The sequence below is a fragment of the Meriones unguiculatus genome, chromosome 19 (genome assembly GCF_030254825.1).
Source record: "Meriones unguiculatus strain TT.TT164.6M chromosome 19, Bangor_MerUng_6.1, whole genome shotgun sequence".
Classification (NCBI taxonomy): Eukaryota; Metazoa; Chordata; class Mammalia; order Rodentia; family Muridae; genus Meriones; species Meriones unguiculatus.
The window spans coordinates 63732333-63755050 of NC_083366.1; the positions used below are offsets into that span (position 1 = coordinate 63732333).

A 22718-nucleotide genomic window follows, 5' to 3' on the forward strand; every position below is an offset into this window, starting at 1 on the left:
GGGACAGCCCAGAGCAATGTCAGCAGCTGGGGGGGGAGGGTCATCAGATCACCCCGTAGCTCGTTAGGGCTGAGGCATGAAAGGGTCCACCCAGCCAGGTGCCTGAAGCCTGCAGCTCAGCGTGGCCCCAAGGCGCCACCTAGTGGCAACACTGGGGCCCACCCCCGTGGAAGAGGTGTAGCTGGTCCCCCTATAACTCCCAGCCCAAATGGGGCTCAGTCACACAGCTCAGGTTGGAGTCTCTTCTGAGCACCCAGCAGGCACCAGAGCACACGAGGCTTCAAGGGGCTCAGCCAAGGCCTTGTGATGCATTACATATCAACAGGCACAAGGAAGCTTTGGGGTGGGGTCTGCTCCAAGGCTTGCTTAGGGTGTCGGCAGAGGTCTTGTGCAGGTTCCTTGTCACCTGGATGACCCTGGTTACACAATGGTCTCCAGTGCCTATCTAGGAGTTGGAAGCCTACCCGTGTCCAGCTCTGGTCACTATCGCTGGGCGGTACCCGGGTGCACACGGGGCTGGGAGAGCAGAGGGAGCGCTCAGTGGGCTGTGGCCAGTGGGCAGAGCCACTTCGGTGGCCGTTCACCCGTCCTCGTGAGCTTTCTCCCCTAGCAGGACGGATGCTCACCCCTCTGCCTTGCCCACGGCACCGTCACACCATCTCCGAGATGGGCAGCCTGTCCCCGGCAGGGCAGCTTCTGTGGCTCAATGCAAACATCAGTGGGGGCTAAAAGGCACCCCACCCAAGGATGCACGCAGCTGGGGACCGATGGAGTCGGGTTAGGCCTCGCATGGCTGGTGCCATCATCACGTGTCCCACAGGCGACAGAGTGGCGACGAAGGAGGCAAGTATGACAAAGACCGTGGTTCTGTACAAAACCTGAAATATTTTTACTTTTTTTTTTTTTTTAAAACTTTGGTCTAAGTTGCCTTAGACCTCATGGACTCGATACAAGAGTAATATGAACTGGGAAATAGAACACTTTAATAGCCACGATAAACTTTGTTAGAAATGTACATGTCGCCAAAATAATAATAAAATTAAAAAGAGAAAGAGAGAGAACAGCTTGATGCCCGGGTTAAGATTATAGAAATGTTCACAAGGACAGGGTCAAGGAAACTTTAAAAACACCAGTTCTGAGTAAGCCTGGGGCCTGCAGGATGCCCCTCTCCCAGCCCCGGGCCCTGGGGACGGCGTCCCTCCAAACAGGTCAAGTGGGAGTGGATAAGGCCTCCGCCAAGCTGCATCTCCTCATGGACAACACATCCAGGTAACGGGTGTAGAAACGAACCTCATAAGAAATGTACAAATATAAAAAGCTACAAACATTAATAAATTACAGCATCACGAAACACAAATACTTCACAAGGTGCTAGTGAAATATAACTGCATCCCCGACCCTCGTCGCGCAAGAAGGAGAGCGAAGAGCTGGTGTGAGACTGGAGACGCGGCTTCGGGGCCTGTGGGAGGGGAATCTGTGGACTAGCCGCTCCAAGAGACAGAGCGTAAGGCCGCGCAGACGCCGTTGTTTTTCAGGCAATACCTTAGTTCCTAAGAGGAAAATAAGAGTAACAAAAGGAAAGGAAAGGAAAGAGAAAGGGGCGGGGTGGGGTGCAGGTCAGAACCCAACCGTCCATGGGGGTGGGGGTTGGGGGAAGCCAAAACTCGTATAAAGGTTAATGAAGGACTCTATAGAAAGAAATTCCTAGAGATACTTTTGCTCTTATAAAAAAGAAGTCATTTAAAAAGCTATTTACACGCTACATTCTATGAAAAATATGCTTCCGGAAATACATCTAAAATGAAAATACAGGATTGCCTGAGAAACAAACCCAGCCCCTCCATGTCGATGGGTGTGGACTCGCCGCCTGAGATGGCCCAGCACTCATGATGCCGGCCAGGGGCCCAGACAGGTGCTGCCATGCTGGCTCCGGCCCTGTGGCCCCCGATCACCTGTCTGCCCACTCAGGGCAGGGCGCCTTGGCCTAGAAGTGCTGTTCCAGAGTGGGGCCCCTCCACGTGGCTTAGCCTGGGTCCCCTGGACCCTAAGACGTGGCTGAGCTGTCACTCTTCCCCTGTGACCCCACAGTGGCTCCTCCACCCACTAACATACCAACCTAACTGTGGGTCCTGACAACCCCAGCTGTCCCCCAGGCATTTGGGGTGTGACACCCACTATCTGGCCTGCTACCTGCCAAGCCAGGGAGCTGGGGCAAGCTGTCCTCGCCCCGGTCAGGCGCTGTGAGACTCGCTCCCAGGAAGAGGGGGAGGGGGCATCCAATACCCCACTGCTCCTCTCTCTCTCTGTGTCCTTTGCCTTGTTTTACGCCTTTGGAGGCTGCCGGCCTGGGGCCAGCTCGGACTCGGGCTGGTGAGCGTGGCTCACTGCACCTTCCTTGAAGGCCTCACGCTCCCAAGCAGAGCCACAGAGGTCACCCGGCGGGGTGCCTGGAGGCTGTCCTGAAGCCGGCAGGGCCACTTTCAGGTCACCCTCAGCAACTCGAGAAAGGGTGTCCATGTTCACAACAAGGGACGGCGGTGCTCCGCTCGCTCCACCTGCTCAAGGGACAGATGCTCGTGCTGGGGGGAGGTGGCTGGGAGGAGGCAAGGCCCTCCCTTGGCCAGGCGGCATGGCCACCCTCCGGGGAGGGGCTGATGCAGCGGGGCTCCGGGGTCCTGAGCAGAGCAGAAGGATCCTGGCTTTCCAAGCCTTAAAGGAGCAGCTTCCCGTTCCGATGGATCTTCAAGATCTTTCCAAGCCTTTGCTTGGCGGTGGCCATGCCCTTTTTTGTACGTTTTCCTACAGAAGTGAGGAGAGAATTAAAGAGAAAAAGAGAAAGCTCAAGAGTGACAGCTACAGGAGAATAGGCTCCCACAGGCCACCCACCTCTAACAGCCAGCTAGGCTGAGCCCTGGGCTCAGAAGTCCCCGTGGGGCCAAAGTGCTCAGAGGTGCAGGGGCCATGGTGGACTTAGTTCAGGACGGCATGGCACAGAGGCGAGAGAGCACCCTGCCACCCCACCCCACCCCCGAGGCAACAAGGCCATCTCAAGTGCCAGCAGTAAGTAACCACGCCCCCAAACCTTGGCCGCTAGGTGCAGGCTGGAGTGTAGGTACGCAGGATGAGGGAGGCCACAGGGGTCCCACAGGGCCTGGCTGCTGTGACATTCTAACCCACAGACAGCTTTATCCACCAGCCTGGCTCATATCACAGCCAGCTTCCACCTGTGGCAAATGGCTGACCACATGGCCTGGGCCAGAGCCCTGAGCCGACGAGGCCTCTCCAGACTGTATCTCCTGACATTAGCTTATGTCTCTCAAACTAGGCAAAGCAGCGGCAAGCATTCATGTAGAAGGTGGGGCCATGCAGAAGCACGGGTGTAACCGTCTCAGATGCCCGGCGCCTGCCGTGCTGGGGCCAGAAGGCCCCTGGCAGTGTGCTTCCTGAGGGCGGGGGCGGGCAGGGCGGAACGGGTACCTTTGGCAGCAGTATTGTTGGGGGATGACGCAGAAGGCCGCCTCTGTGTGAGAAAGACCCCGGGGGCCATGGGCTGGGAGGCACGGCCAGCCTGAGCCCCTGCGAATGTGCCGGCTGCTGTGTATTCGTGATCTGCCAGGCTACTGCTGTGTGATTCAGGCGGGGGCTCGGGGGAGCTGCCCTCCTGGGAAGCTTGGCTGCTGGCTGTGCTGGTGGAGGCCGGGGTGGTGGAGGCTGGGGTGGTGGAGGCCGGGGTGGTGGAGGCCGGGGTGGTGGAGGCCGAGGTGGTACCCGTGGAGGTGGAGGCGGAGGTGGAGATGGAGGGGGGGCCGGTGTTAGGAGTCGGCTTCCTTTTGGTGTTCTTCTTCTTCCTGTTTTTCTGCTCCTCCTAAGAACAGAGTGTGGAGTTGTGCTACCCGTCAGCTGCCCCGGGTTCATCGGAGTGGGCAGGGCCAGCACAGCCTCCACCCAGAAGCAGGCTTTCAGGGGCTCAGACCTCCACCAGGCAGAAAGTCTGGCCCACGGGAGCCCACTGTGAGCTCTGCCAACAAATGACCAATGAGAGGAGCAGGCAGAGGCAAGCCGCAGCTCTTGCCTGTGTGCACTCCTTACAAGTGCCAGAATCCATGAGAATGGAAGTAGTCCCCAAGCGGCATTTAATAAGGACATCCTGGGCACCAGAGGGCACCCATGTTAGTGAGAGGTGTGTGCCTGGGCTAAGAGGTACAGGCCCATGCACCTGGCCTCCCTGCACCTACTCAGAATCTGGAGCCGCTCTCCTGCCTTGACAGACCTAGCCCTGGCGTCTCCACACAGGGACAGTGGCTGAGGTGTCGGGAAGCCAGCCTCGTGTCATGCAGTGGAGACTTACTCTTGCAAGAGCCCCTTCCGTCTCCTCACCTGCTGGGACAGCTTGGCCGCAGCAGCTGCCAGCCCAGTCTCAATGGAGGCCACTCTGGTCCCCTCACGCACAGGCCTGTCCTGTCTTGGCACGGACGGGCCGACCCTGGCTGTGGAAGACATGGGGAAGGCCAACCAATCAGCTCTGGAAGTGGTGGCCCATTCACCCCAGACCATCTCTGGATCTGGAGAGTATCTAAGTCTCTCCCCAGCCACACTGGGGTATCCCTGAGGCAGTATGGGAGGCCCAGCAAACTGGACAAGGAAAGCCAGATAGGCAGGGCACTCTGAGAGGTGGGCACGCCTGATCCCACCCATCACCCCAGCACGTTTCAAGTACCCCTCCTAGATCTTCCTGCAGAGGACCCTGGGGAAAGGGGCCCCAAGTGAGAAGGTTCTAGAGTCAAGTCTAGGCTTGGAGATCCCAAGACACAAAGCACACCCCCAACCAGGGCCGCACTCCCCACAGGGCCCTGACCAATCTCTGCTAGACATGCCTAGAGACACGCCTAGAGACACGCCTACGTCCTCAGTGGCCACATGCCAGGCCCCGGCCCAGCTCTACCTGTGGGGCTGTAGGGAGCGTCGTCTGAGCCTTTCCTCTTCTTTGACCGGGACTTGAAGACAGGGTTATCTTCGTCAGACTCCAGGGAGGGGTAGACTGAAGGAGGCAATAGGAGAGCAGGCCCCTGAGTGGTTGGGCAGCCAGGGTGTGGTGAGGGGGTGGGTGTAGGGTGCTGCTGCTGCAGTGGCCCAGGGACCCCAGATCTGTCCTTAGGTTCTTAGCCCTGCTGTGCAACTAAAGCAAGAGCACCTACATGAGGCAGGGGTGCCTGCACAGGCTGCCAGCCTCGCCCACCCCAGGCTTGCCTGGGGCTGGAAAGCCCTTAATCACTTAGTCACAGCTGCTTCAGGAGCCTGAGACAAGGGGTTCTTCTGGAGGCCACTGAGGTGGAGAGTGAGAAGTTGAGGGGACTGGGCTAATTCCACGGTATCTGAAGCCCCAAGATTCTCCCAGCAGGTTGGGAGAAGGTGCCTGCCTAGTGGCCAGCACGGCCGCTGATGAGCTTCCCTGGCTCAGGCATGGACTCCCCAGTGACCCCACACTGTGGGTCCTGCTTCCCTTGACCAAGGGCCAACTGGGTAACCTGTAAGGCTGCAGATTCTGCGGGTGGCAGCAGGAAGCTGGCACTCCCCAAAGAGAGTGGACACAAGCAGGCACACCCACCACGGAGCCTAGATCTGTGCAGCATGGGCAGGATAGACTTCCCCTCTCAGGAGCTCTCCTTTGAAGGGGCCTAGATCAGTAAAGCCCAGCCCCTGGCCATTGGGAAGGTAGCATGGGGACTAGGAGCCTGCAGCAGGCCCTCTGCCACCATGTTCCAAAGGTGGGGTGTATTAAAGCAGGTGCCTGAGGGGGCACACCCTGCTGGCAGGAGGCATGTTGCCTGTGTCCATAGCAGAAGGCCAAAGCCTTGATGGTTTCTGGCCTCACAAATGACTGCAGGGTTATCCTGGGGCCTTGGTCTTTCCATCTTACAGTTGGGGCAGGGGCCCCAGAAAGCTAAATACACGGTGAGCTATAACTCAGCAGGACCCCCTCAGAGACACAGCCAAGGGATGTAAGGGCAGGTTCCAAGAGGAACCAATACACACACATTCACAGCAGCCAAAGAAGAGCTCAAGGGCCCGGGGACTTTCAGTTCACTTCCTACACACTACTCAGCCTGGAAGAGGCAGGAAATTCTGGCATGTGCCACAGTATGCATGGGACCACAAAAGTCATGTGTATCTGATCCCTTTATGTGTCTAAAACAGGTCCACAGAGACCTGAAGCACCTGACAAGTGGCCAGGGCTTGGGAGGGATGAACTGGATGGGGAGAGATTCTGAAAAGGCAGTAGTTACCTAGGCCACAAATGACAGGCTTCCAAAAGATGATAGTGTTTTGTTTTGTTTTGCTTTACTTTGTTGTTTTGTTTTGTTTTGAGATAAGGTCACACTGTGCATCCCTGGCTAGCTTGGAACTCACTATGTAGACCAGGCTGGCCCAGAACACAGAACAGAGATCTGCCTTGCCTGTGCCTCCAGAATACTGGGATTAAAGGTGTGTATCACCACACTCCATCCCAAGATGGGCCTTACAGTTTAAACTGTAGCTCATGGGCCTCCTCGGCCTGCTCCTAGCCAGTGCTGCCCCCTCCAGGCAGCAGCCATGAGCTGCAGCCATGCTCACCATAGTCCGAATCCTTGAAGCAGGCATCCAGGTGGTCCTGCTCCTCATAGTCCTCCAGGTCAACGCTGTTCTTGGCAGTCCTCTTCAGCAGGCGCTTGCCCGTGCCTTTGCTGCCACCACCGTTCTTCCGGGCACCATGGGCTGCCAGGGAACCACCCTTGGCCTGGCCAGTGCCCCACGTGGTCTGTAAGCAGGAGTCGGAGGCCTGCAGGTTGGCCATGGACAGCATTCCCTGAATGGCTTCCTGTGTGCTGGGGGAGGCAGGGGGCTGGCTAGGGACACAGAGAGACAACAGGCACTCAGCCATGGCCCGTGGCCCACAGCCAGGACATTGGGATCACAGACTAGCGCCCGGAGCCCATGATCCACAATTTGCAGTCCAAGGTGCTGTAACTGTAGCCCAAGGCCCGTGGCTGTGCACACACCGGCCTGGGCAGCCAGCAGATAACAGAGCCACGGGGGCTGGTGACTGACTCAGCAGTGGAAAAGGCCTTGCGCACTCAGCCACACTCCAGGGAGGGGAAGAGGCCTTGGGGTAGAACAAGGGAACACACACAGGGAGGCAGGTGGGGTCAGATCTTGCACCACAGTGACGTGGCGGTTCCCACAACTTTTGAGCTGGCCGGAGGGTCCTCTGCCTGATTCCTGTACCCTGCAACTCTCTGTGCCCTTCCACAGCTGACCCTGACTCAGTCCTAGCCAGGGGCATTTCTTCTCCCCACTCCTATACCGAAACAGGGAGGTCCCCACTTCTTCTCCCACGACATACTCTCCCAAAATGATCCACGCCCAAGTACGGATCCAGAACCTCACCTACAGGGACACCCTCACCCACACCTGCACCCCACCCTCATCGGCACGTGCACCCTCACGCACGCTTACATACACGCCATCTATACCTGCCCTACAGCCACCGGTCCACGCCGCACTCAGCCCTGCGCACCTGCATGCACACTCCTGTCTCTATCTGTGCCTACACTCCCTGCGTCTCCTGGTTAGGCACAGCCACGCCTCAGCCTGGCCAGGCTCCCCTCCCTGGGTCCCTCCAAGCCGACTGGAGAGCTTCCTGTTGAGCCCCAGTCTTCCTGTCTCCTAGCTTCAGGCAGGGCTGCCCGCAGGGTTCCACCTGCGTTCTTCTGCCGAGTCCTTGTCGCCGTGCCCCCTTGAGCTCTTCTAGCAGTGCTCCCGTCTGCTGCCCCATGTCCTCTTTCTGGCTGCCCTGGTATGCTGCCTTCCAGAAAGAGCATCCCAAACTAGGTTCAGGGAGCAGTGCTCATGATCCCATAGACCTGAGGCCTGGCTGCTGCTGCACTGCAAAGACCCTCGGGGCTCGGCTGGCTCCTGGGTGGTCTCCAGTTTCCACCAGGCGCTTCAATAGGATCTAGCTCAGGCTTCCTCAAGGCCCTGTGCTGGTCCAGCCCACTCACCTCCTCCAGCCTAGACTTTCCACCTGTCTAAGCCAGAAGCACCTGGGTTGCTTAGAAAACGCCCACACCTAGGCCTCGTCAGGGGTTTCTGAGTCAGGGTCTAGCGCAGGATCCAAATGGCCACATGATGTCCAGGCAGACAGCCAAACTTCCCACAGCTCCATGGAGACCTGGCCCAGTGGGAGCTCCCCCCGGAGACTTTCTGGTACCTACTCGGGCTCAGCAGTTCTGCAGATGAGCCCCGCCGACAGAAGAACGGCCTTCCTCCCACGGGTGAAGAAAAGCACGACCAGTACCAGGAACATCTGCTACCTGAGCCACCCAGGTGGTCATGGTCTGGACTAGAGCCACGAAGGACTCTGTCACCTCCCTGCACTCCCTGTTCCCCTTCTCCCGAGCCTCCTGAATCAAAGCCCTCGTGTCTCTAGCTTCTCCCGTGCTTTGTCTTGCATACCCCAGAAGCACAACAGGTCTCTGGAGCACTTTTGAAAAGATCTTTGCAGGATAGAGCACCACAGCCCCTGAGAAGAGGGTGTGTCAGGAGATGACGTCACGGCAAGCCCAGGACCAGAAGGGGATGAATGGCAGTGACGGCACACAGCACTGTGCAGACGGCGCCCACCCTCCATGCTTCCCTCCACTTGCTGAAGATGCCGCATGTGGGAAATAGCAGGCCTCCTCATGCACCAACCGAAGGGACCTAGGAAAGCCACTGCTCAGGGCACGGGGCTTCGAGAGAAGGCCCTGTTTGGGGGTGGGGGTTAGAGAGAGAGGAAACAGCCCCACTGGGGCTAGATGGGCAAGTTTGGAGAAAAGCCTGAGGAGAGAGAAGCCAGAGCCCACTATGAAAGCTGCCCCCTAGGCTGAAGCCACAATGGAAGGCCAAGCCGCACAGCCCTAAGTTCTGCAGAAAGCAGTGCCACAGCCGCCCTTGTTAAGCCTGCCTGCCCTGCGTACAATGCAGGGCTATGTTTCGAAGGCTAGCAGCTGTCCTGGCACTGTCCAGCTGTGCCAGTCTCGTGGACTTCTCTAAGCAGGAGCAGATCACGGGCAGGAACAAATAGCTCACCTTATACCCTCAAGGTACAAAGCTCTATCCCATTCTCAACCCAGGCCTCAGAGGAATGCCAAGACATCCACCACAGGGGCCCTAAAAACCATGGCAGGGCCCCCATGAGAGCCCACTTGGACATGAGCTGCCCACCCATGCCATCTGGGTGACCCCAGACCCAGCTGGCCCATCTATCTGCAAGGTTGCTGGAGAATCAATGAACAAAGTTTAACTAGTCAGCATGGAAAATAATACTTTAATCCTCCAATTACCATACCCAAATCCCCTGCTTTTCCCATAGCTGTAAACACCAAGCAAACCATCCACAAGAAATTAACATATTTTCCTCCGTTTTCTTCAGCTGTTTTTTTCCAAACAGTCAGTACTTAAAACAGAGCAAATGGACCATCAAAAACTGACCCATGCTCCAAATGGGAGACTTCGGGAGAGGAACTGCCCGCGGCAGGCTGAGGGGGCTGGCTGGCCTCTGAGGACACGTGTGAGGACGAAAGTAAGGTCTGCAGAGCACTCTCCCCAGACTTGGGGCACGGGGCCACAGCGGCTCTGGTTTCTCATTAGCAGACAGCCTCCTCTTGGCCTCGCAAATAAGGGTTCAAATGCCCCCATCTGTGTTCCATCTCCATGCCACCCAGAGTTCTCTATCCACAGCACGCTTAACAAGGTACCTGATGGCTAAGCCCAAGAGTCTTGGCCCTATCTGCCCTCACCCTGGGTGGCACCAGCTTCACCCCATGTTCCAACTTCCCAGGCCTTTCCACTGAGGTCACAGGGGATCCAGGGTACAGGGCGGGGAGGGCTCTTAGACCCCAAGACCAGTCATCAAAGTGTTAGCTAGCACATACTTTGTCCTGGAAGCCAGGCATCCCTACAACCAGAAACCCCACACGGGGCTACAGTCTTTCTGTTTGTTTGTTTTGCTTTGCATTTTGAGGCAGAGTTTCTCTGTAGAGCCTTGGCTTTCCTGGACTCACTTTGTAGACCAGGCTGGCCTCAAACTGGCAGAGAACTGCCTGTCTCTGCCTCTCCGAGTACTGGGATTACTGACATGTGCCACCATGCCCAGCAGGACCACAGTCTTGAGTATGGACGTGCTCTAATGGGCAGAGGCCACAGCCAGGCTTCACCATGTGAACACCAAGGCTCTTACTGCCTCATGCTAGGCTGAGCCAGGATCCTGTGCCCAAAAACCATGCCCATGCCTTCCCATCATGCTTCACTCCCACCAGGAAAGTGCCTGAGGCTGGCTGGCTATGAACATGATATCACATACAGAAGAGTAATCTCTGAAATAAAATATGGCCAACTAATTTAGCAAAAGCTTGTTTCAATCAGGCCCTTAATCCGCCTTACCGGAATCTCCCGTCATCTACAAGCTGGCCCGACCATGGCCTCCGCCTGGAGCGGCCTCAGAGTCAAGGTGAGCTGCTGCCGCATCTAAAGACTACTCAGGCAAATGCATGGGGCTTGTCTTCCTGGATGTGAGAGGCCATGAGGGAGCAGGAGGGACCGGCACACTCAAAGTGGATACAGCCCAGCACCCAGCAACTCTTTAGTAGCCTCAAGTTGGGCCCCTGAGTGAGGTCAGCCCAGAGCCTGGGCCTGCCTCTGCTGCCTCCAAGCTGTGGGCCCTGGCAAGGCTGTCTAAGCTCCAGAGCCTCAGTTTCCCCAGCTATACAGTTAGAGTCAGAAACTGTCATGAGACTGGAGAGCTGGGAGGAAACTGCTGTTCCCCGAGTGTGGCACAGAGGGTCTTTGGGGGGAGGCTCGGGCTGTGCTCTGCCAGTCACCTGCCAGTGCCACACCTGGAAAAGCCGGTAAAGTCTCAGTGAGAAATAAACAGCGGTCAGGTGCTTAAACCCCAGGTCAACCAGGCATGACTCTAACTGGGACCATCGGGAGGGAAATGAAGCTGACCCCCGCTGCTCCGCAGGCCCAGCACCCGCAGGCGGAGGCTGGGGCCTGGGCCAGCCACCCACTGTGAGTGCTGCGGGCAGGGTGTGGCCGAGGCCCACCTGTTGGGGTTGTATTCCAGTGCCCCGACCTCCTCGCTGGCCTGCAGCAGGTCCAGGATGCCCGCGGCTGAGCTCCCGCTCTCCTTCTTGACTTTGGCATTGCGGCCTGGCTTGGTGTCCGTGTCGATGTGCAGAGAGCCCTCATCAGAGGAGTCGTCACTCTGGGGGGGCCAGGGACAGAGCAGCCGGTCAGGAGGGGGGGGCACTGGAAGGGGCACCTCATTTCCCCTTGAAAGAGCTCTGTTCTAATGAGTGCCACAGGGTAGTCTCATGTTCACACCACGGGCAAGGTCCTCATGAGGCAGAAGAGGGCACCAAGCCTTTCCTAGGTCCCCGAAACTGCCACAAGGTTAAAGTTGTCTTCACACCCTATTCTGCCTTTCCAAAGAGAGACCCGGAGTTTCATCAGGATGTTTCGACTAAAAACCAAACCTGAGACCCTAGCATGGCCCTCTTCTGCCAGCGAGCCACCTTGGAGGCCACCACAGTGTGCTGCCGGTGGGGAACCACCCCCGCCACCCGTTTGCCTGGGGGCAAGCTTTGCTGCATCTGTCTCCCATGGGGCAGGGAGCAGGACCTTAGCCCTAGTGCCAAGGACTGAGCAAGACCTGTCCTTCCTATGCCACGCCCACACCTGGGCCCTGCCCACAGACAGGGGTTGAGTGGGCGTCCTCACGGCAAACAGAAGCACGCGGGCTGCAGAGGCGGAGCATGCGGCCGGCTGGCTCACCTTGTATGCCGCGGAGTCCAGCTTTGGCTTCGTGGCAGGCATGAGCAGAGCCTCCTTCTTGTCCAACAAGACTGAAAGCACAGCAGACAGCAGTCAGGTGGAGGCCTTCAGGGGGCAACAGCCAAGAGCACTCGGAACCCCCTGCCCGTGCCCACCGCACTCACAGGACAAGTCCCTTTTGGGGGCATTCTTCTTCCTCCTGATGGGGAACTCATCAATCTTCAGCTCCCCATCATCCGACACGTACTCATACTCATCACGCACAGGCTTGGCCTTGTCCTCCTTGAAGCTCTGCAAGGTCCCGAACACGCCAGGGCTGCTCGGTGGCCTGAGGGCCTTGGAGCTAGAGTAGAAGGGATAGGTCAGCATGACCCCAGGGCCCTGAGGTCAGCAGGCAATGGACCCTCACAGGGACCTGGTAGAAAGCATCTGCCTGGAAGGCCAGGTGCTAGCCGAGGGCTGTGCAACCTCTAGTTTCCACTGTGGGAAATCTGCTCACAGGGAGCACACACCCTAGTCCTACAGCCTCCTCCTTCGCACCACGTCACCTGGTATACACCCAGGATATACAGTTATGCACTATAGAAAAAGACCTAAGCAACTGAGGTTCTAGAATGACACTCAGGTTCTGATCCCAACCCTCCCTTCCAGACGTCCAGGGTTTAAATCAAATCTCAGGTGAGAGCAAGGCTAACCCTCTTGTCTTTTGCTGCATGCTTATATTTTGAAAAAACAAAACTGAAAAACCCCAAACAACAGCACGGCAGGGCTGAGCCACAGTGCATCTCCACTGATCTAGGAAACACTATATCTTTCTTCTTGTTAGGGTAAGGCAGGGATGCTCTGCTTTCCCCATGAGGAGATCTGGCTTGGACCTCCCTGGGCCTTCAGAATACACTTATCTAAACAGTGGGTCAGCAAGCTGAGCAAAATGCTTGCAGTGTCGACAGACAGCACACTAGGCCACAGCGGCCTCCAGCAGCCCCAGGAAAGGCTCTGCTGTCTTACAGCCGGGCCACAGACCACCACACCTACGCACACATGCGTGCGCATGGCTCTAGCGGCTTGTTCACCGTCTGCATATTCTAAACCACACAGCCCTGTCAGGGGTCTGATGTCACTGGAAAGCTTTTCTGGGACCCAGAAGTGACACTTCTAATGAAATGACAGAAGCAGAGTCATCAAAACAGGGTAGCAAGACCACGTAGGTGTGGCGTCCACTCCATCTACTTGGGGACCCCGTCCCTGTGTCTCCATCACCCACAGGCCTTTCCCTCCCATCCCAGAAGAGGAAACAGAAGCTGCCAGTCCTGCAGGCAACGGGGATACCTCAGCAAGTCACATTTGTCATCTACACTGTGTGGAGATCATGTGCGCGGCCGGGTGCCTGTGGTCACTCTTCCTGTCCACGACTGGAACCGAGGCTGCAGCGGCCATGCTGAGGCTCACTGGCCTCTAAACTGACACCGTCCCTCTCTCAGCTCAGCTCAGCTCGCAAGGCCCTCAGCACCCACATCCACCCATCCCTCTCCAACGGCACCCATTGTAAGCCGCAATTCAGGATGTGGAGTCATGAATTTACTACGTGTGCACTGTCCTGCCCCCCTGGCCGCTGGGCTCAGAGCCTGTGTCCTGACCCCTGCTCAGGCGCTCCGCCTCAGCTCAGCGTGTAGCGTGAGACACGTACGGAGCGTGGGATGTGAGATACCTGCGGGACGAATGGGCTGCTTCTGTACGTATGGAATGGGTAGGTGATGAGGGTATGTATGTGCGTGGCGTGTGGAGGTGCACGTCTGGTGTGAACAGTGTTGGTGGAGGTTGTGACGCAATGTATATGTTTGTGTGTTGTATGATGCCATGTATAGTGTTGTACGTGCCTGCGGGTGTTTGGCGTGAAGTGTGGTTTGGAATGTCCACAGGAGTGTGGGCGTGACGGATGTGTTTATGGGAGCGATGTGGGTGCCTGTGTAGTAGAGGGTGGTGCTCGGCACCCGTTATGTGTGGTGGGGAGGGCACATGCGGTGTGGGGCGTGTATGTGACATCACGCCCAGCCCTGCCCAGGCGCTCACATACCCCAGGAGTTTCCTGTTGGAGAAAGAGAAGGAGAACTTGTCCTTGTTCCCAGCCAGGGGTGACTTCTCCAACCTCTGCTCCTCCTCCATTTTCAGTAAAGAGTCAGGTTTGCTGTTCTGAAAGCAAGACCAAGGTTGTGGCTGAGCCCACTGGGAGGGGCTAGTTTCCCAACCCATATTAGTGTCACAGAAGGGCACCATGACGTGCCCAGGAAAGCTGTGGACAGACGCCAAGGCTGCCTAGCCATCAGCATGCAGGACCCACACAGACCAGAGATGGGACCACAAAGGTGAAAAACCGTGGTGGGAAACGTGGATAGATGACACGCTTGGTTTTACACCGACACGGTCTACAGAGGGTGGCTTTCAGGAGGTCATGCCACCCCAGACTCACACAGACTTCCCCTGTGGCCCCGCCTCCTGGGGATAGGCAGACACACCCTGCCACAGGTCCACACCCCTCTCTCACCTTGTACTTCCACTTGGCCTCTGATTTGCTCTTCGTTTGCTCTCGGATTTCCAGCCTTTCCACGTCATTCTGAGTGTGGACTGTGTCCTTATTGGGGACACTCAGGACACTCTTTGGGGTCTGCAAACAGAGCAGCCATGACCCGAAGGTAGACACAGAAAGTGAGAGGGCTTAGGTTACGACAGCATAGAAGACCAGTTACTCCTGCTAGTCCGCAATCAGCACTCCATCCATTCCTTCACCTGCCCATCTATCTATCTGTTTAGTCTTTCATTTCTCATCCATCCATCCGCCTACCTACTCATCCATCTCTCCATTTATCCATCCACTACCCATCAGTTGACCCACCTATCCACTCCTCTCTCCCTCCTTCCTTCCTTGACCCAGGACAGTCCTAGTGAATATTACAAGCCATGAGGACGGCCCGCAGATGTAGGAGAGAACCGTACTGTCCTGGAAGGAGCTCGCAGCCAATAGTCCTTAATCTCACAGGTTCAGTAGGACCCTGTATTGAAACCATCTCTCTCTGTCCGCAGGGGGCCTCAGGCCCTCATCACACCCCCTCCCCCAGTCCTCTGCCTTCTCCGAGTGCCTGCCTAGAACAGCCTTGTATATCTTCAGGGCCTTAGCCCCAGGGTGGGTTCTAGCACTTGGGAAAGCTAAGCAGGGTGGCCTCTGCGTGCCACCTACCCTGACCCTGCATCAAGCCTGTGGCCCTCCTGGGTGCTACCCCACCCCAGTACAAACCTGCTCTCTCCAGGGGCCTCAGTGCTCTGCAAGGCCCGGGTTTTGGCCTAGATGCACAGGCCTTGCTTGGGCTGGCACAGGCAGGGAAGTACTCTGATTGGGTAGATTCATTGACAGCTAGACCCTGGACCCTTGTGCTCTCTGGAGACCTTACTCCACAGCCCCCCCCCCCCCCACGAGCAAGGAAAGACCCGTTGGCCCCCACTGTTCTCTCTGGTTGGGCCCAAGGCAGCGGCTGCAGCACCTCAGCACGGCAAGGAGAGGAGCTCAGGGGTCCCACCTTTCCTTTCTTGGGGGGCTCCATCTTGGTGAGGGCCTCCTTTGTGTGGGCCTCAAGCAGGTCCAAGTTGGGAATGGTGGGCGAGGCTGATTCCTTGCACTTTTTCCCTTTCTTCTTGCTGCCGTCTTTGAGCTTCAGGGTTTTGGGAGGTTTGGGGGGCTTGGGGGGCTTGGGTATTTTGGATGGCTTGGGCATCTTCACAGTCTTAGGAGTCTTTTTTTTGGACACTTTCTCCAGGAGGGATCGAGGTGGGGTAGCCTCAACGGGAGATGGCGTTTCCTCCTTCTCCCGGTCCCCGTCACAGACCTCATCTGAGGAGGCGACAGCATTTACTTCAGGTCGGACAGTTTTGGAGGCATTCTGGTACGGGAAAAGGAGAGGGTCATTTGTGCTCCCTCTAGACCATGCTGGGAGTCTGAGGCAGCCAGCCGAGAGAGGCACACACGGCCAACACCATGTGGCACTTTTCCTATTTGTCAAGCGACATGCTCAGCACACTGCCCAGTAACATCGGGAAACCCTCACACAACCCTACAGCGCACTCGTATGGTCCCAGACCATAGTCACTCAGTCCCTAGCTTCCTGGGGCTCTTCTGTCCTATCCAGGCCCAAGAGGCTGACAAGCTCCTTCAGGATCAGGAGAGCTGGGACTCAAAACCTAGACTTGGGGTTCTCCACTCTTCTTTCCCTTCATCTCTTCTCTCCAAGCTCTCTTCAAGCCTTGGGCATGACCACTAATGCAGAGAAATTTCGCCAGTAGGTTCTGGGCCCACCTTCATCCCGGGGGTCCATCAGCCTGGCATGGCCTTACCTCGCTGAGCCTGATCTCTTTGGCCAGGTCCTTGATGAGCTGAGAGGGCCTGAAGTGCTCGGGAAGCTCGTCCTCGTGCTCTGCCAAAGCCTGTGGAACAGTGGGATCAGTGCCAACTTGGCCATTGCACTGCCTTAGCCATTCCGTGTCCAGCCAGCCAGGCCCATGGCCATCCCATGGGGTGAGAGGCTGCCATGGAACAAGGCGTGGCACATAAGGTTCTGTGGCTCCACCCAGTTAAGAAGGCCCTCTGTCAGCCATTTCCGTCAGTGGAAGATGTATCAAGACTGGGCCTTGCCTGAGGCCACCACCAGCTAGGTGAGGTGGTAGAGACCCCTAGACTATCCCAGTCTTGAGTCTTAAGGAGATGGTAGCCATAGGATGGCCCCAAGAGGGTAGGAACCATGTCTGTGGCCTGTCTCCACCTGCCAGGCCCACACATGGGTGGAGAAAGGCCACAGACATGGTCTTCTACCTGACCTCTGCCTCAAGGTCCTCTGAGGCCTCCCACTTGTTCTCTCTGACCATAGCAGGGGGGCAGGTGGCTCTGAACAGCCAGAGCCCCTAATAGGAAACAGTGTCACAGGTCACCCTAGGTAAGCCAGACCCACTTCCCCCTCTGTAGCCAGAACCTAGGCAAGGGAGAAAGTAAGTGGAAAGCTGGCATCCTCGTGGTCTCTGTCTGAGAAACAGCTCCCAGGGGCTGGAGGAAACCAGGGCACAGGATCACCGGAAAGCATAAGGAAGGAAAGGCCTCCCCAGGTCACAAAGCGAATGAGCTGGGAGAGACCAGGCTGCATGGCTGCTGAGCAGCAGGAGCCGTGACTATATCCCCAGCACTTCCTGTCCAGATCCAGATGTGTGTGCTAACTGCACCAGCTGTTTCCTGGGGGCCTCTCTGCCCTTTCCAGGTTAACAGAAATTTGTCCTGAGGGAACCTAGCCCTGGGCCAATGACCCCCAGCCGGCACAGACCACCTACACCTGTCCAGCACACCCCTCCGAGGATCACGGTTACTGTTAGCAGGCCAGCGTAGACAGTGCTTATTACTAGTTCCGCAGGACACACCGTTAAGTCTTCCCCACCTACCCCCTGTTCCGTCAGACAAATACAGGAGTGCTTCCTACCTGCTTCTTCGTCCATGACCTAAAAGCACCATTGAGAATTTTAGCTCCTTGAACTAAATGTGGGGGCAGCTGTTTCCCAGACTTGTGAGAACCTGGGAAGGACAAGACAGGTTAGTGTGTGGCTGCTTGGCCTGCCCCAGCAAGAAGCCTTCCAGAGGCCACTGCCCCAGGCCACTCGTCCAACTGCCAACGGTTCTCCTTGGAATCTGGGGTGCCCCCCACCTGGCACCTGCCCTGCAGGGGAAATGGCTGACCTCCATCTCCCGCCGTCTCACATGAAGCTTACCTAACAGGACCCTGAGCAAGCTATGTCTCTCTCCCCTTTCTGCCCAGGAATCCTGGGCCCTGCCTTAGTGGTCAGAATATACCCCGAAGCCCCAGGTACCTTCTTGCTTCCTGTGGCCTAAGGGGTCATGATCAGGGCTCACAAAGGATCAGAATGTCCCTTAGACCAGCACTACATGCTCAAATCGCCCACCCAGGAGTGACAGGTACCTTTGAATGCTTCCAATAGGTGCTTCCCCATGTACCAGCAGGCAGTTTCAAAGTTGGGAAACTGAGTCAGGCTGCCTAGTTTTAATCTTCTTTCCACCTCATAAGCCCTGGAAGTCACAGGAAAGAACTAGTCAGTGCAGGGAGCATCAACTAGGCCGTGCCAAAGGGAGACTCCAGGCTACTGAGCCAGCTCAGGCTTTGTGGGCCTGATGTGACCCAGAGTGAGGGACACCATGGGTGGGAGCAGTGGATCGTGGGCACTACAGAGGCTGGCCATAGTCCAGGAGAGGTGACAGCAGCCTTCAGGATCCCAAACCACTTCTAGGCTGGCCCCAGCCCAGAGCATGGAACCCATCCTCCCTTTCCCCTCCGCACAAAGATGTCAGCATAGCAACCCATAAGCTGAGCCCAGCCGGGAGTCTGGCCAAGGTGTGCTTTGGGCTGCCCAGTCCAAGGGTGAAGCAGCAGAGGAGGAGCCACCTACCTCATCTGCATCTCCACGCTGAGGCTGTGGAGGAAATGCCCGGCGAAGGCCAGGCAGTCCACAGGAGTGAGAGTGGCATATATCCAGCCTGCGAGAGAATGTAAAGCGGTGGCCAGCTTCTACCTTGCTCCCAGGCCTGCTTTCACCTCCCCCACTCCCCACGGACTCTACTTCCTACCCGCCCCCAGGCTTGCCTCATTGTTTCTACCTGCCCAGGCCAGGCAGGAGCCCCTGAGAGAGATAGAGAAGGGAGTGTGTCTGAGGTAACACAGGCTGCTCAACACTCCCACACCAGACAGATAGAAACTGAGGACGAGGAGCCAAGGGGACATGCCCAGGGCAACTCTGCCATGAGGAGAGGGAGCCCACATCTCAGACCTGTCCACACTGAGGTCAGAAGAGACAGGGCTGGGACCGACCCTCTCCCTAGAGGCTGGGATTTGTCTTTAGTCTATCCCAGGGGATGGAGGTGGAGCCAGACTCTAGAAATCCATAATGCCTCCCGAAGTAACTGTGAGGACACCTTCAGAGAAGCAGAGGCCCTAGCGCTGGAGTCAGAGGCTGAATTCAGTCAGGTTCTGGGGCCTCATTTGGATCCTGACTTTAGTGAAAAAAATCACGTATATAACCACTAGGAATCATGCCTATGGATCAAGGACAATGGGGTCCTTGCTTCTCTCTCAAAATTATTTTAGAGGGAAGACATCTTTTAAACCGGACTCTGCGGCTCTGGGACTCATCCTCCCAGAGGAAGCGGCAGCCTCAGCTGCTCTGGGCACACTTAATGTTGCATTAGTTTATTAGAATACTCCTAAACACCCACCCTTCTCCTCCAGAGCTACTGACTGAACCAGGTCTCCCATGCCACACATGGCTGGCCACACAAAGCCGGAGGTAATCCGGTGCTGCCTGGGGCAGGTCCAGCACACAGGCCTCCTGCTGTGGAAAGTCCACTGGTGGTCCTTTCACCACCAGTGAAAACAGTGAGGACTCAGCCGGGGATAGCAAGGCACCCCCGTCAGGAGGCGGAAGCACGAGGAATGGGCAGTGAGTATGCTGGCTAACCTGCCTGGGCCGTGTACCGGTGGGCACACTCACCTGAAGGGATGAAGAGGGTCTGGCCCTGCTTGACAGTGCACTTATAGCACTTGTCCACCTGGTCGGCAAAGAACATCTCACTGTGGTTGGAGGCTGACCGCCAGCGCTCGTACAGGGAGATGTTGGCTGAGGCTGGCCGGATGAGATAGAAGATCTTCTCCCCCTGCCAAAAGAGCACACTGGCAGAGCCGCAACACCGGGGATGCGGGGCAGAGCCCACAGGGTCCTGAGGATGCTGGGCTGGGGGCAGAGCCAACCAGGTTTTTTGGAAATGCTAGGTAGGGACAGAAGCCATGGGTGCTGGGAACACTAGGACAGCAGCAGAGCCCACAGGGTTCAGGTGACACTGGGAAGTGGAGTAGAGACCACCAGAGGCTAGGGACTCTTGGTCAGTGACACAGCCCACTAGAGCAGGAGCACAGAGCCAGGCAGCAGAGCCCACCGGGTGCTGGGAACATCGGGCCTGGAGTGGAGCCCATCACAATCTGCTGGGACCCGGCGATGGGCCTCACTTTAAAAGCGCGCGCTCAGGCTCACCATTCCCACCTATAATGTTGCTTCGCATTTTGAAAGTGTCCCTGTTAGGAAGTTCTGGGTGTGTGAGCCCGACATGGCCAGAAGCAGTACACACACGATTATTCCATGACACTACAAATCCCGTGTGTGTTCAGGGGGTAAAAATGCAAACGGCCACCCAGCGAGTCCTTGGCAGCTCTGCTCTCAAGAGCCTCTGGGCTTGCAGACTGGACTAAAGGACAGTTGCCATTTCTCAGGTGGCCATGCACAGGCTCAGGCCAGGCTCTGCACCAGCAGAAAGAGCCTCGTTCCCACATTCTGGGGCAGACACCATACGGATTGTTCAGAGCCTCACAGGGCCAGAATGGGATGTAAGTCTATCACCTCAGCTCAAGCCACAGCTGGTCTGGAGGAGCGTAGTTTGTAGCTGGCAGAGCCAGAGCTCAGGGCTCCTGTTGTTACACTTGCTACATCCTGTTCTCTTGGTTCCCCTTAGCCTCAGTGATGAGGCTCCAACCCTCCCTGCTGGCTCAGGTGCCCACTACCTTGCCTGCTGACTCCAGAGCGGCTTCTTCCCAGCCCTCGGCACTCTGGGCTCTAGGTGACCCAGTGGCCTCCCCTAGCTGTTAATGAGCCTTAAGAGCATTAGAAAAGGGAGATAGGTGTATGTCACCGGTCCCAAATGCTCCTCTTCTCACACACAGCTACTTGGCTTCCTGCCCCCAAACTGTCCCTCCCAGTGCTGTCCCCCTACCCAGGAAGTGGGGCTGGGAGGGAGTGCAGTCCCCGGGACAAGGGTAAGATATGCCTTAAGGGGCATGGCTCACCTTGAGGACATGGTACCAGGCTGAGGCACCCCCGGAGTCAATGTGGAAGTCAGTATAGCTGTCCTTCACACAGATCAGGCAATACTTGGTCACCTTGGGTTTGGCCAGCAAGGCGTCATCTGGCCAGTAGTTTTCCACCCACGACAGTTTCTTCACAATGTCAGGTGGCTCCACAAAGCTGGACATTCTAAGGCCATAAAAGGAAGAACAGTCAGGAAGGCAGGGCCCAGAGCTTCCATTTTTAATGCGATCTAAGGTAGGAACAGAGCAAGGCTCCTTCCACGTGCTACCTCGTAAATCTGCAGGCCCTGGACAGCCACCTTACTTTATACGGGAGAAAAAGAAGGGCTCCAAAGGGTGGACTGAGCCCAGCCACTGCATGGGGCTGCAAAAGCCACAGAGGATTGTCTCCACCCCAAAAAGAGGGGTGAGGAGGACTTGGAGAGCCTTTAAAGTGGCCCTCTGGGGTCAGCATCACAAGACTTGTGTGCCATTTGAAGACAGGCCACCTCTCTCCAGGGCAAAACACAGGGACTCCCTGTCAAATCAGCCACATCCCTTCCAAGGTCGGAAAAGGCCTAGATGGCCTGCTGTGTTGGTTGGTTTTTCAACCTGACATAAACCAGAGTCATCTGAGAAGAGGGAACCTCAACACCCGTGTCAGACTGGTCTGTAGACAAGCCTGTAGGGCATTCTCTTAACTAATAACCAATATGGGAAGGCCTAGGCCACTGTGGGCAGTGGTGCCAGCCTGGGGCAGGTGGTCCTGGGATGGACAAGCCATGGGGAGAAGCCAGTGAGCACTGTTCTTCTGCGGCCTCTGCTTGGGCCACACTCTCCCTGACCAGGCTGTCTAGAGCAGCTCCATGTGACCCGATCCTCTGTGTCTACCTTTCCCACGCCTGCAGGCAGGGCTCCGGCACCCTGCCTCAGCCCCATCCTCCTCTCCTTCCACATCCTGGATACGAGCCATGCAGATTCTGCAGCTGGAGAGTACTCCTCTGTCCACGTGCACCTTCCATGTCTAATGCAGCTGACCCCCCATGCACACCTGCCGTGGTGATCCCCCTCGGCCCCCCCCCCACAGAACTCCTGCCTGCCTTCCGTAAACAAACAAAAGCAAAGACAAAAGCCCTCACAGGTTTCTAGTGTGTTCAGATGGAGCCCGGGACCCATGAAGACACCAGACCCAGGCTCCTCTCCCTGTCTGTGCTCCCTGACTGATCAGGTGTGTGGGCTGCAGGCTCGCCATGTGTCTGCAACCAGTGAGCGGCTTTCTCTGGGGTAGGGTGCTTTCCTTCCGCCTCCACTTCATCTGAGTTGCTCAGCATGTTTTAAGACAAAGGAGAAGCAAGCCTGGTGGTGACGTCTGGGCAGCTCGGAAGACAGCAGCAGGCCATGCAGAGCAGGACCGCAGGCCAGGCCTTGCAGCCTCCGCCCAGGGCAGGACCCCGAACCAGCCTTCACAGCCCTCACAGCAAGATGGCCCAATCGCCGTCCTGAAAATGCTAGACTGGTGACGCCGACCTTGAGCCAGACCCACCATGCCCTGACCGAAGGTAGCCCATCACCTGGTGTCTGAGAACTCAAGGTTGGTCACGTTGAGGACGCGCTTTCGGTTCGTGCTGTAGTAATAGTCCACAAACTCCTTCAGCTTCATTTTGCAGTCTTTCTGCTTGGTGACGTCTGTCACATCCACGCTCCTCTCTGGCCCTGGGGAGGAAGCGCAAGGACGTGAGCATGCCAGCAGCATGCTATGGCCTCCCTGGATGTGGTGGGGGTGAACGCTTACATGTCCTCAGACGCCGTGAACATGGCGGCACGCCCATAGGACAGATAAGGGTGGACCCTATCTCTTCTACTTGTGATTGCTGTGGATTCAGAGTAACCGAAGCTCCTGTCCTGGGCCCAGTGACACTGTGAGGTGGGGAATCTTAC

At 56.9% G+C, this 22718-nt stretch overlaps 1 protein-coding gene across 2 annotated transcripts in view; it reads right to left on the minus strand.

Annotated features, from left to right (window-relative positions):
• Positions 1 to 865: 865 nt before the first annotated feature.
• Phf2 (PHD finger protein 2) overlaps positions 866 to 22718 on the minus strand; it is a 66752-nt gene continuing 44899 nt past the window's right edge. For both annotated transcript variants that reach the window (XM_060372744.1, XM_060372745.1), the window contains exons 5-22: positions 22352 to 22493; positions 20781 to 20967; positions 19438 to 19600; positions 18340 to 18427; positions 17856 to 17962; positions 17361 to 17452; positions 16234 to 16323; positions 15423 to 15782; positions 14396 to 14515; positions 13928 to 14043; positions 12018 to 12196; positions 11854 to 11924; positions 11124 to 11284; positions 6613 to 6884; positions 4943 to 5038; positions 4378 to 4487; positions 3478 to 3865; positions 866 to 2799 (exon numbers count right to left, since the gene is read on the minus strand). In XM_060372744.1, coding sequence (XP_060228727.1) covers positions 2711 to 2799; positions 3478 to 3865; positions 4378 to 4487; positions 4943 to 5038; positions 6613 to 6884; positions 11124 to 11284; positions 11854 to 11924; positions 12018 to 12196; positions 13928 to 14043; positions 14396 to 14515; positions 15423 to 15782; positions 16234 to 16323; positions 17361 to 17452; positions 17856 to 17962; positions 18340 to 18427; positions 19438 to 19600; positions 20781 to 20967; positions 22352 to 22493 — 2831 coding nt within the window. In that variant the 3' untranslated portion in view covers positions 866 to 2710. The remainder of the gene's footprint in view (positions 2800 to 3477; positions 3866 to 4377; positions 4488 to 4942; positions 5039 to 6612; positions 6885 to 11123; positions 11285 to 11853; positions 11925 to 12017; positions 12197 to 13927; positions 14044 to 14395; positions 14516 to 15422; positions 15783 to 16233; positions 16324 to 17360; positions 17453 to 17855; positions 17963 to 18339; positions 18428 to 19437; positions 19601 to 20780; positions 20968 to 22351; positions 22494 to 22718) is intronic.